Raw genomic sequence first — 12,422 nt, forward strand, 5'->3', positions numbered from 1 at the left:
AGTGACAATCTAGTGCTTATCCATTGCAAGTGATCTGAGTCAAGAGAGACTGCAAGGTTTAGCTAAATTTAAGCCAGAGGACCTTTAGGTATGTTTCACCCATTCTAATCCGGGTTAAGAAAAGTTATGGGTGGTGAGGAGTGGTTGAGGAAAATTGGCTCAAGAATGATGCCATCATTCTCAGTCACTAGACCTACAGGGTCAATGTAAATCCCTTTGATGTTCTTGAATCTGAAATTAAACATGATTGCGTGGTCTGGAAAGTCACAAACTGATGTTTCTCATATTATCTTTCTGCCATTGTTGGGATTTGCTGGTCTTCAATTGCTGCGTTCCCTTCATGGACTGTTAAGAATAGGAACCCAGTTTAAGGCAATCTTACTTGCCCAATATTCCAACTTTAAGTGTCATGGCTGAACCTGCACCAACGTCCTGGGATTTACATTGACCAAAACGTCAAGTGGACTAGCCAGAATAATACAAGAGTAGGTCAAAGGCCAAGTGCCTTATCTCCTAACACTCCTAAGCCTTTCCACCATCGAAACAGCACATACCAGGAGTGCAATGGAATATTCTCCAACAACAGTAAAAGTTTGATAATAGCAGCCTATTTTATTGGTAATCCATTCACCACCCTAAGCATCAATTACCTCCATTACATGCACAGTGGGTGCAATGGGTGAAATCTACAAAACAGACTGCGTCACTCATTTAGGTTACTTAAAGCCCTGAAAAAGAAAACGACAACAGGTACGCCACGGCTTGCCTGCGATTCACACACCATTTTGAATTGGAAATGTATCACCAGAGCTAAATCCTGGGATTCCTTACCCAAAAGGCGCTGCAGAAGTACCTTCGCCAGAAATACTGAGTGGTTGAAGTAGGCAGCTGATCACCACATTTGAAATAAACATTAAATTCACAAATCCACAAAGAAAAGGAAAGACAAATTCAGTTCTTGTTATTTTGTGTTTTGATAAGTCTGGACGTTTATTGTTTCTCAAAACAAGTTTTAAAGTCTTTGGAAACACAAGTTTCATAAAACGTTGCTTTGGCATCTAGAATTACTATATTAAAAGACTTACTTTTAACTGGCATGTCATTGGCAGTATTTGAATGCTCAGGGTGTCCTCAACATTGTGTATTGTTCCTACAGATCTCAAAACTGATTGGAATTTAGAACAAATTTCATAACAGATGAACAGATATCTGATGGGATGCCTTCATCGTATTACCAGATTGCTTCAATTAATTCCTTCAGTCCACAGGGACTGTCACTTAGATTGTGAGTTTGGAAAAACATGTCACTTATCAGAACAAAGTTAATATTATTCCAAAAGGCTGCGTGGATAAATGCAGTTTTTGGGAGGAAAATGCTATATTTTGTTGAAATGTGAACCATGTTTTCGCTTTTAGCAACAAAGCTTCAGCATGGACTCGAACATCCCTCCCATCTTATCACCTTATTGAATTTGACAGACAGATTTCACAGCTTTCCTTGATCACTTAATCCCGTCACTCTAAAACGATTACCTATCAAAATGCAAAGAAGGAAAAAGCGAATTCGATGCTATTGACACTGTTTGCTAGCATTGAAGAGGCTTTCCTTTGACAGAATGTTTACATGGCAATGAAATTCAAGGCCACAGACACAAAGGTATTTACTGTGCATTATCTTTTGTTCTGCATTGAATAATATGAATTTCATTTCTGGGATGAAGATGGTACATTGGCTGTCCTAACATTACTGTACTGTCGTTGCATTTCTGAAACATGGCATATAAATTATTGCATTTGATTTAGAATATATGTCAAAATTAATGAATCACTCTTTAAAGATTTTTAATGAATCTAACACCTCTGCTTTTTCCGTTTGGTTTTGGCAGACTGTTCTCCTACAATTACTGCTGTGTCTGACGATCTTCTATGCTGTATATTACGTTATAGGCATCATATTCTTTGGCGCTTTCAGGTGAGAATTTAAATTCCTCTGGAGACATCTGCAGATTCAGTTTAAAAGTCAACTATCTCAAAGAATGATTCCATTCACCGTTCTTCTGTCACCCTTATACTTTGCTCAAGTGGCTATTTTGGATCTGAGTTTGATACAGAGAATCAGTTAGCTTATGTATTAAAAAATGTCAACATACACAAACGTCTAGTTTCAGATTTGATGTATTTATGGATTAATGAGCAACCAGCAAGATGAATGTTGATGAAAGGCAATATATGGGTTTGTTCTTCATTTTATTGATATTTGGAATAACAAGTACTCAGACTGATATTTTAATACCTACTTTTATGGCCAATTGTATCCTAATCATTCCTAACAATGAATTCAACAGAAAAGCCTGCTAAAAATATGAGTGTACATTTATGTGCATTCTTAAGTATTAAATATTTATTTTATATTTATAATAATATTTAAATTATTAAATATTCGGTTTGTAGCCGACCATTTTGTTTGTCCACCACTGGGAAGCTGGTGGAGTAAGAGGCCCAATGCAATGCATCCTGCTGAACGTACTTTCCAAGAGGCAATGCTTTTCCATAGCGCCCTACCTGGCGCGGCCTCATCCGCAAGGGCTGTCAAGCTTACGAAGCAGGCGCATTGCTGAAGCACAACATAATCGCGAGCTGCGCAAGTCCAGAGCCACCAGCGCAACAACTGCAGTGCCTACACATGTCTGCCCAACGTGTGCCAGGACATTCTGTGCCCGAGTTGGCCTGACCAGTCATCTTCGGACACACCGCATCCAGTCTCAAAGTGACTAATGGTGTCGAGGTCTTCATCGACGACGATGGATGAACCACCACCACTGTAGAGCACAGGAAGGAAAACAGGCAGGTGTGGGTCCAAGGTCAGAAGACCCATTTTAAGAGGGTTTGCGAAGATGGATCGGGACTGATTGATTTATGTCCAAATGGGGTGCTTTGGAAGCCGCTGCACAGGTCTGGAATTCTTGCACTACAGAACAATTACATGGGGAACACAGAAGAAAAAACAAACTGACCAATTCAAAGAATGTTCCTAGTTTTCTTCAGGTTTTTTTTCCCACCAATTTGCTGTGAATTCAAAAGAAACTCACATGAGGTGATCCAATCTCTAGGGATCCTAAGACACCCTTAATCACTCAACAGGGCTTCCCACATCCAGTGTTTAGTTAGTAATGTACTAATACTTGAAATTAGTTAGCTTACTTGCAGAGGTTCTTACTTACAGTTACCATACAAGTAAAAAGATCTAGCTCCGTGTTCTTACTTATATGGTTATTCTTTTCAAAATTACTTCAAGAGCAATATTGCTTGTTTGTGTTATAAAGATCAAAAGAAAGCAAAAAATATATTACATATGAATTTAAATTAGAAAAATGAGGGTAAGTTGAGTGAGCGAGGGCTTTTCTCTTTGAAGCAAAGAAGGATGAGGGTGACTCGATGGAGGAGTGCGAGATGATAAGAGGCAGAGGTCAGTTGGATAGACAGAAAGATTTCCCCAGGGCACAAATGGCTGATATCAGGGGACTTGGTTTAAGGTGATTGGTGGAAGGTACAGGGGGATGTCAGAGGTATGTTTTTTACACAGAGAGCGGTGAGTGCATAGAACGCCCTGCCAAAGGAGGTGGTAGAGACAGATACATTAGAGGCATTTAAAAAACTCCTAAATACGCAAACAACAGGAATTCTGCAGATGCTGGAAATTCAAGCAACACACATCAAAGTTGCTGGTGAACGCAGCAGGCCAGGCAGCACCTCTTCCTACAGATGCTGCCTGGCCTGCTGCGTTCACCAGCAACTTTGATGTGTGTTTCCTAAATACGCATATGGATGATAGAAAAATCGAGGGCTATATAGGAGGGAAGGATTACAGTAGATTAAGCTTGGATTAAGGTAAAGGGTCAGCATGATATTGTGGGCCAAAGGGGCTGACCCGTGCTATTGTGTTCCATATTCTTAAAATCTAGATCTAGACTTGAAAGACCTCCGCCTAATCAGAAACCTGTACTGGGAACAAACTGCCGCTGTAAGAGTAGATGGAGAAGTGAGTTGGTTTACGAAAATCAAGAGAGGCTTTGACAAGGGTGTGTTTTCTCCCCTGATTTGTTTAATGTGTACAGTGAAACAGTATTACAAAAAATAAGAGACATCTTGGGAATCAAAGTTGGCGGTGAAAACATCAATAATTTCAGATATGCGGATGACACTGCTAATTACAAGTATGGAGGAAGAGCTACAAAACTTAATTGATATGGTTGTTGAAGAAAGTGAAAAAATGGGTCTATCTATCAATTACAAAAAGACAGAATGTATGGTGATATCCAAAAAGAAAGAGAATCCTATCTGTAGGCTGAGAATAAACGGGGAAGACATAAAACAATTACAGAACTTAGGAAGCTAGGTGACATCAGATGGCAGGTGCAATATGGACATCAAAAGAAGAATAGGGATGGCAAAAGACACCTTTATGAGAATGAAGAGTATACTGACCAATACTAAACTAGGCATGACAACCTGCCTCAGAGTACTGAAATGTTACGTTTATCTGGTTATGTTATATGGCTCAGAATGTTGGACAGTATCTAGTAACGTGAGGAAATGAATTGAAGCAGCAGAGATGTGGTTTCTGAGGAGGATACACAGAATATCATGGACGAAACTAATATCTAACGAGGATGTCATGAACAGAGCAAACACAAGAAGAGAAATAATGTATGAGATCATGAAAAGGCAACGTAACTTCATTGGACATGTGATTAGGAAAGAGGAGTTAGAATGCACAGTAATTATGGGAAAGATTGAAGAGAAGAAAGCAAGTGGAAGGCAAAGACAAATGATGATGGAGACAGCAGCCAGAGAACCGGAAATGCACTCTAGCACTGTGTGTGTGTGTGTGTGTGTGTGTGTGTGTGTGTGTGTGTGTGTGTGTGTGTGTGTGTGTGTGTGTGTGTTCGTTTCTTGGATTTCCAGCATCTGCAGATTTTCCCATGTTTATTATTAACATATTTATACATTATACAACCTTAAGATTTGTATCCTTACGGGCAGCCCAAAACAAAGAAACCCAAGAGAACCCATTTAAAAAAAAGAGCGTCAAGCACCAATATGCAGAGAGAAAAAAAACATGCGAACAATAAAAGCGAGCGAGTAGAGTTCGGAACTGAAGTCCACAAAGAGAGTCCATCCACAGACCCAAGTAAGCATCGCAGAGCAGTGAGCTAGCTGAACTGGCCCGTCCCTCGCCTCGGGTCCCAACACCCCGACCTTTTCAAACTAGCCCAGTGCTTAAATTGCTGTCTGAACACCAGGTTCAGTTGCTTCAATACATTCTGGGGCCTAGACCCCACTGCCTCGATTCGGCCATTGCCCAGCCTTCAACATGAAACCTGCCTCTTTTGTGTCAGGAGTTTTTTAAAAAAAGAGTAAAATCTTACTTTCCTGATTGTTTGAGCTGCGTTTATGTTAAATTTCAGCTGTTTTAACCAAGAGGCCTGATCTCCTACAGTCAGCAGGCAGATCACTGTGAAACTCCTGTACCATGTGAGATAGACCAGACCCTGGAAATCTGCTTCATTTGTTAACCTGGAGGCTGTTGGAAGGAATGCAGAACCAATAGCAATGTGTTTTTGAAAGATTTTTTGATGATTACTATTAAAAGCCTGGCTGCTTTGTGATTACCTGCAGCTGCAGTACTTCAGGTGCAGGTGGTGCATGTACCTTGTTGATGTGAATACAAAGGTACCCGAAGTGTTGTAAAATGAATGGGCTTTAAAGTTGCCTTGGAGTTTTCTGAATCCCCTTTCAGGTAAACTAATCAAAACTCTGAATTTATATCAAGTATTTACTATGCCAATTTGTTATTCTTGCCTGGGGTGTTTTGTATTATCAATGTTATTTTTTTAATATAAAACCATCATTACAGTTCAAGCAGCTTGGGCGTATTCAGAGAAAGCCAGATTTTAAACCATCTCAGCTTCTATCATGTTGACTGCTAGAAAGGATTCATGCTGCAGTAGATTTTGTGCTCGTTATTGTAGAGAGAAATTCTGTGATAAGATTCTCACACATTTTCCTGAAAGTTAAACAAAAATAATTTCTATTAGCGTATGTTGTTACATTAATCAACCATTTCATTTTTCCATCTCCTTTCTGTATTTAATCATGATAAACAATTCCAAAGGCTTTTACCATGGCAACAGTATTTTCGGAATAGAGTGAAAGGTGTCTAGATATATTTGTAATGAGCTGCAATAAAACGAGTGATCATTTCAAATCTAAGACCTCTTCACTTGCACTTGATGTGGTGGGTTTCTTTTCTCGATACTGTGAGTAAAGCAATGAACTAGTGTTATAATTGTGTACTATATCGGTTCACTCATTTGTGACATAGGAAATGACTTTCAGAAAAAAATGATGTTCAAATATGTCTCACTGTAGGAATCAAAGAAACCCATAGAATGTGTAAGTCCTCACCACATTCTCATAGGTTCTGTCATTTAACTGGTAGAAGAGTAGAAAGAAACTCAGCCTGCCTTCAATTAGTCATGTTTGACAAAGAGGAAGAAGGATTTCAACAGAGCCTTCCTTTAGAAACCTTGCATTGAAGGTACACCATAATGCTATTCTTGAGGCCCGCTGGGTCGACCATGGAAGTTGTGCCCTGGCTGTCTAAGTGACACGCAAGGTGGTATGCAAGCCAGGGCAGTACGATATGGTGCGCAAGCTGTGGCCCATGTAGCAAGTTCCCCTCTCCACACAGCTGAGGAATCCAAAGGAACAGCAGAGACTGAAACAGTTTAGCACCAGTGGTGTCACAGGAGTTGCCTCTTAGCATTGAACTCAATGTAGAACTGACTTAGGTATTCCAGCTCTAGACTTTCCCCCCGAAGCCTTCCCCATGAGTGGGTATAGCCACAAGGCAGCGGAGGTATAAGATCAGAGTTTCCCCTCTCCTAGACGAGCTGTTGAGCCTCATCTGCCAGAATTGACTGGTTATAAGGCGCCATTAACCAGCCTTTGCCCCTTCTCCTGTCAGTAAAAATGATTCTGCCAGGATAGTAATTAAGCCACTCATGAAGGCCAGGAGCAGGACTTGGTTGTGAGAGGCTACCTGAGAACGCACACCATTGAGAGCATTCAATAGGTAGTAGGAGTTTATCCCCACTACCACTCCCAGCTACAACAATCTTAAGGAACCCATTACGCGATTATAAAGAGAGTTTTAAGATATTGACTCAACACTCAATGAAAATCTGCTCAAGTCAGAATATCATACAAGTTGGAGGGAATTTGCAGGTAATGGTAGAAGCAATTAGGTGTTAGTTAACCTGGGTTTGAAAGTCCTATCAAAAATGGTGTACGGAGTCATAGAGTAATACAACTTTGAAACAGGCTATTCAGCCCAACTGGGCATGCTGACCATAGTATCCTTTGTGCTATTCCAAGGATCATCCTGGGAGTTTGCATGTTCTCCCCGTGGTGGTGATTGGCATCTGTCTGTCTTGAAGGACAATGAGTGATGATGATCAACATCACAAGCCTGAGCGGAAGGTATGGAGATCCTGAGATCCCCCTCTCAGCCTCACCAGTGTAGTCCAAACGAAAGCTTATGAAGCCATACGTTTGGCACCCAGGAGCTGCTGGAAGGATGTTCAATGACATCCAGCTGCCTTAGGGAATCCACTGTAAATTTGCTGGCTGGGTTTACTCCCGTAGGCACTACTCTCTGGCTAAAAATATTCCTCCTCTTACCTCTGTTCTAAAGGGTCGCCCCTCAACTTTGAGGCTGTGCTCTCTAGTTCTGGAAACCCCCTCCAAAGGAAACATTCTCTCCACATGCATCATATTTAATCCTTTCAACATTTAATAGGTTTCAATGAAACCTGCACCCCCCAGCATTCTTCTAAATTCCAGTGAGAACAGGCCCAAAGCTGCCAAACACTCCTTGTATGTTAACCCCTTCATTCCCAGAATCATTCCTGTCAACCTTCTCTGGACTCTTTCCAATGACAACACACCCTTTCTGAGATAAGAGGCCCAAAACTGTTGACAGTACTCCAAGTGCGGCCTGACCAGTGTCTTATAAAGACTCATCATTATCTCCGTGCTTTTATATTCTGTTCCCCTTGAAATAAATGCCAGCATTGCATTTGCCTTCTTTACCACAGACTCAATCTGTAATTGAATCTTCTGAGCATCTTCCACGAGGACTCCTAAGTTCTTCTGCACCTTAGATGTTTGAACTTCTCCCCATTTAGATAATAGTCTGCACTATTGTTGCTTTTACCAAAATGTATTATCATACATTTCCCAACATTGTATTCCATCTGCCATTTTTTGCCCATTCTTCCAATTTGTCTAAGTCCTGCTGCAATCACATTGCTTCCTCAGCACTACCTACCCATCAACCAATCTTTATATCATCTGCAAACTTTGCCACAAAGCCGTCAATTCCATTATCCAAATCATTGTCAAACAATGTGAAAACTAGCGGTCCCACTACTGACCCCTGAGGAACAGCACTAGTCATTGGCAGCCAACCAAAAAGGCCCCCTTTATTCCCACTTGCTGCCTCCTGCCTGTCAGCCATTCTGCTATCCATGCCAGTGTCTTTCAGTAATGCCACAGGATTTTATCTTGTTCAGCAGCCTCATGTGTGTCACCTTATCAAAAGCCTTCTGAAAATCGAAGTAAATGACACCCAGTGCCTTGCCTATGTCCACCCTTTACAGAAACCATGCTGACTTTGAGTTATTTTATCATTAGTCTCCAAGTACCCCGAAACCTCATCCTTAATAATAGACTCCAACACTTTCCCAACCACTGAGGTTAGGCTGACTGGCTTATAATTTCCGTCCTTTTGCCTTCATCCCTTCTTAAAGAGTGGATTGACATTTGCAATCTTCCAGTCCTCCAGGACCATGCCAGAATCAAGTGCACGCTCTGTCCGCCAGAGAAAGCAGGATCTCCCGGTGGCCACACATTTTAATTCCACATCCCATTCCCATTCTGACATGTCTGTCCACGGCCTCCTCTACTGTAAAGATGAAGCCACACTCAGGTTGGAGGAACAACATCTTATATTCCGTCTGGGTAGCCTCCAACCTGACGGCATGAACATTGACTTCTCTAACTTCCTCTAATGCCCCACCTCCCCCTCGTAACCCATCCGTTATTTATTTATATACACACATTCTTGCTCTCTCTCTCTCTCCTTTTTCTCCCTCTGTCCCTCTGACTATACCCCTTGCCCATCCTCTGGGTTTTTCCCCCCTCCCCCTTTTCCTCTCTCTCCTTTTCCTTCTCCCTGGGCCTCCTGTCCCATGATCCTCTCATACCCCTTTTGCCAATCACCTGTCCAGCTCTCGGCTCCATCCCTCCCCCTCCTGTTTTCTCCTATCATTTTGGATCTCCCCCTGCCCCTCCCACTTTCAAATCTCTTACTAGCTGTTCCTTCAGTTAGTCCTGACGAATGGTCTCGGCCCAAAACGTCAACTGTACCTCTTCCTAGAGATGCTGCCTGGCCTGCTGCATTCACCAGCAACTTTGATGTGTGTTGCTTCTTGAAAGATCAGAACCAATGTATCTGCCATCTCTTCAGCAACTTCTCTCAGGACCCTGCAATGTAGTCCTTCTGGTCCAGGTGACTTATCCACCTTAAGACCTATCAGTTTGCCTGGCACTTTTTCCTTTGTAATAGCAATGACACTTACTCCCACTCCCTGACACTCATGGACCTCTGGCACAGTGCTAGGGTCTTCCACAGTGAACACTGTTGCAAAATACCCATTAAGGGGTACGTTGCCATTTCTTTGTCCCCCATAACTACCTCACCAGCATAATTTTTCAGTGGTCTAATATCAACTGTGTCCTCCCTTTTACTCTTCATATAACTGAAACAACTTTTGGTATCCTACTTTATATTATCAGCTAGTTTGCCCTCATATTTAGCCTTTTCCCTTCTTATAGCTTTTTTAGTTGCCTTCAGCTCATGATAAAATGGCGGAGCAGACTCGATGGGCCGAATGGCTGACTTCTGCTCCTTTGTCTTATGGTCTTGTTGGATTTTAAAGGCTTCCCAATCATCCCACTTCACACTCACTTTTGCTGCCTGATATGCCCTTTCCTTGGCTTTTATGCCGTCCTTATCGTCCCTTGTCAGCCACAGTTGCCTACCCCTGCCATTTGAGAACTTCTGTAGGACATGTCTATCCTGCACCTTGTGAAGTATTTCCAGAATCTTCAGGCATCCCTGCTCTGCTGTCATCCACGCCAATATCCTCCTCCAATCCATCTGGGCAAGTTCCTCTCTCATGCCTCTGTAATTCTCTTTCTTCCATTGTGATATTGATACATGTGACGTGCTTTCCCCTCTCAAATTGCAATATGAATTCCATCATGTTATGATCACTGCTTCCTAAGAGTTCCTTTACATTAAGCTCCCTAATAAGATCTGGGTTAGAACAAAACAAACAATCTAAGATGCCCTTTCCCCAAGCAGCCTCAAGCACAAACTGCTCTAAAAAGCTATTATATAGTCGTAAAAAAAAATCCCTTTCTTGCAATCCAACACCAACCTACTTTTCCCAATCCACTTGTATGTTGAAGTCCCCCATTACAATTGTGACATTCACACTTATTACATGCCTTTTCCAGCTCCCTTTGCAAACTCATCCCCACATCTTGGCTACTATTTGGAGGCCTATATACGATCTCGCTAATATTTTTTTTACCCTTGCAGTTTCTGAAATCCACCCACAAAGAATGAACATTCTCTGACCCTATGTCACCACTTTCTAAAGATGTAATTCCACCTTTTACCAACAGAGCCACACCACTGTCCTTGCCTTCCTGCCTGTCCTTTCGATACGAAGTATATCCACTGATGTTAAGCTCCCAACTATGGCCTTTTTTTCAGCCACGACTCAGTGATGACCGCAACATCATACTGACCAATCTGTGATTACGCCACAAGTTCGTCTACCTTATTCCGAATGCTATGTGCATTTAAATACAGCACCTTCAGTTCTGCAATCTTTGCCCTTTTGAATTTTGCCTCTGTGGTACAATTTAACTCTGTGCTTTGTCTGCATTTGTACTCAGTCATTGGCTTGTCCTTCCTTACATTCATGCTATGTCCATCATCTACTTGTAAACCTGCTGGCTCATCCTCAGCTCTGTCATACTGATTCCTATTCCCCTGTCATATGAGTCTAAAACACTCGCAACTGCTCTAGTAAATCTGCGCGCAAGAATATTAGTTCCTCTCAGATTCAAGTTCAACCCATCCCATTTGTACAGGTTACGCCTGCCCCGGAGAGGTCCCAATTATCCACAGAATCATAGAAACATTACAGCACAGAAACAGGCCTTTTGACCCTTCTTGGCTGTGCCGAACCATTTTTCTGCCTAGTCCCACTGACCTGCACCTGGACCATATCCCTCCATACACCTCTCATCCAAGTACCTGTCCAAGTTTTTCTTAAATGTTAAAAGTGAGCTCGCATTTACCACTTCATCTAGCAGCTCATTCCACACTCCCACCATAAGACCATAAGACAAAGGAGCAGAAGTAGGCCATTCGGCCCATCGAGTCTGCTCCGCCATTTTATCATGAGCTGATCCATTTTCTCCTATTTAGTCCCACTCCCCCGCCTTCTCACCATAACCTTTGATGCCCTGGATACTCAGATACCTATCAATCTCTGCCTTAAATACACCCAATGACTTGGCCTCTACTGCTGCCTGTGGCAACAAATTCCACTGTCTGTGTGAAGAAGCCCCCCCACCCCAATGTTCCCTTTAAACTTTTCCCCCTTCACCCTTAACCCATAACCTCTGGTTTTTTTTCTCCCCTAGCCTCAGTGAAAAAAGCCTGCTTGCATTCACTCTATCTATACCCATCATAATTTTATATACCTCTATCAAATCTCCCCTCATTCTTCTACGCTCCAGGGAATAAAGTCCTAACCTATTCAACCTTTCTCTGTAACTCAGTTTCTCAAGTCCTGGCAACATCCTTGTAAATCTTCTCTGCACTCTTTCAACCTTATTAATATCCTTCCTGTAATTTGGTGACCAAAACTGTACACAATACTCCAAATTCAGCCTCACCAATGCCTTATACAACCTCACCATAATATTCCAACTCTTATACTCAATACTTTGATTTATAAAGGTCAATGTACCAAAAGCTCTCTTTATGACCCTATCTACCTGTGATGCCACTTTTAGGGAATTTTTTATCTGTATTCCCAGATCCCTCTGTTCCACTGCACTCCTCAGTGCCTTACCATTTACCTTGTACGTTCTACCTTGGTTTGTCCTTCCAAAGTGCAATACCTCACACTTGTCTGTAGTAAACTCCATCTGCCATTTTTGAGCCCATTTTTCCAGCTGGTCCAAATCCCTCTGTAAGATTTGAAAAC

At 41.9% G+C, this 12,422-nt stretch overlaps 1 protein-coding gene across 1 annotated transcript in view; it reads left to right on the forward strand.

Moving 5' to 3' along the window:
- The first annotated feature begins 1,624 nt into the window (after positions 1-1,624).
- The window catches only part of tmem244 (transmembrane protein 244), a 48,309-nt gene continuing 37,511 nt past the window's right edge, over positions 1,625-12,422 (forward strand). The window contains exons 1-2 of the mRNA XM_072280694.1: positions 1,625-1,657; positions 1,887-1,972. Of these exons, the coding sequence (XP_072136795.1) occupies positions 1,625-1,657; positions 1,887-1,972 (119 nt within the window). The remainder of the gene's footprint in view (positions 1,658-1,886; positions 1,973-12,422) is intronic.

This window comes from Mobula birostris, chromosome 2 (assembly GCF_030028105.1).
Source record: "Mobula birostris isolate sMobBir1 chromosome 2, sMobBir1.hap1, whole genome shotgun sequence".
Classification (NCBI taxonomy): domain Eukaryota; kingdom Metazoa; phylum Chordata; class Chondrichthyes; order Myliobatiformes; family Myliobatidae; genus Mobula; species Mobula birostris.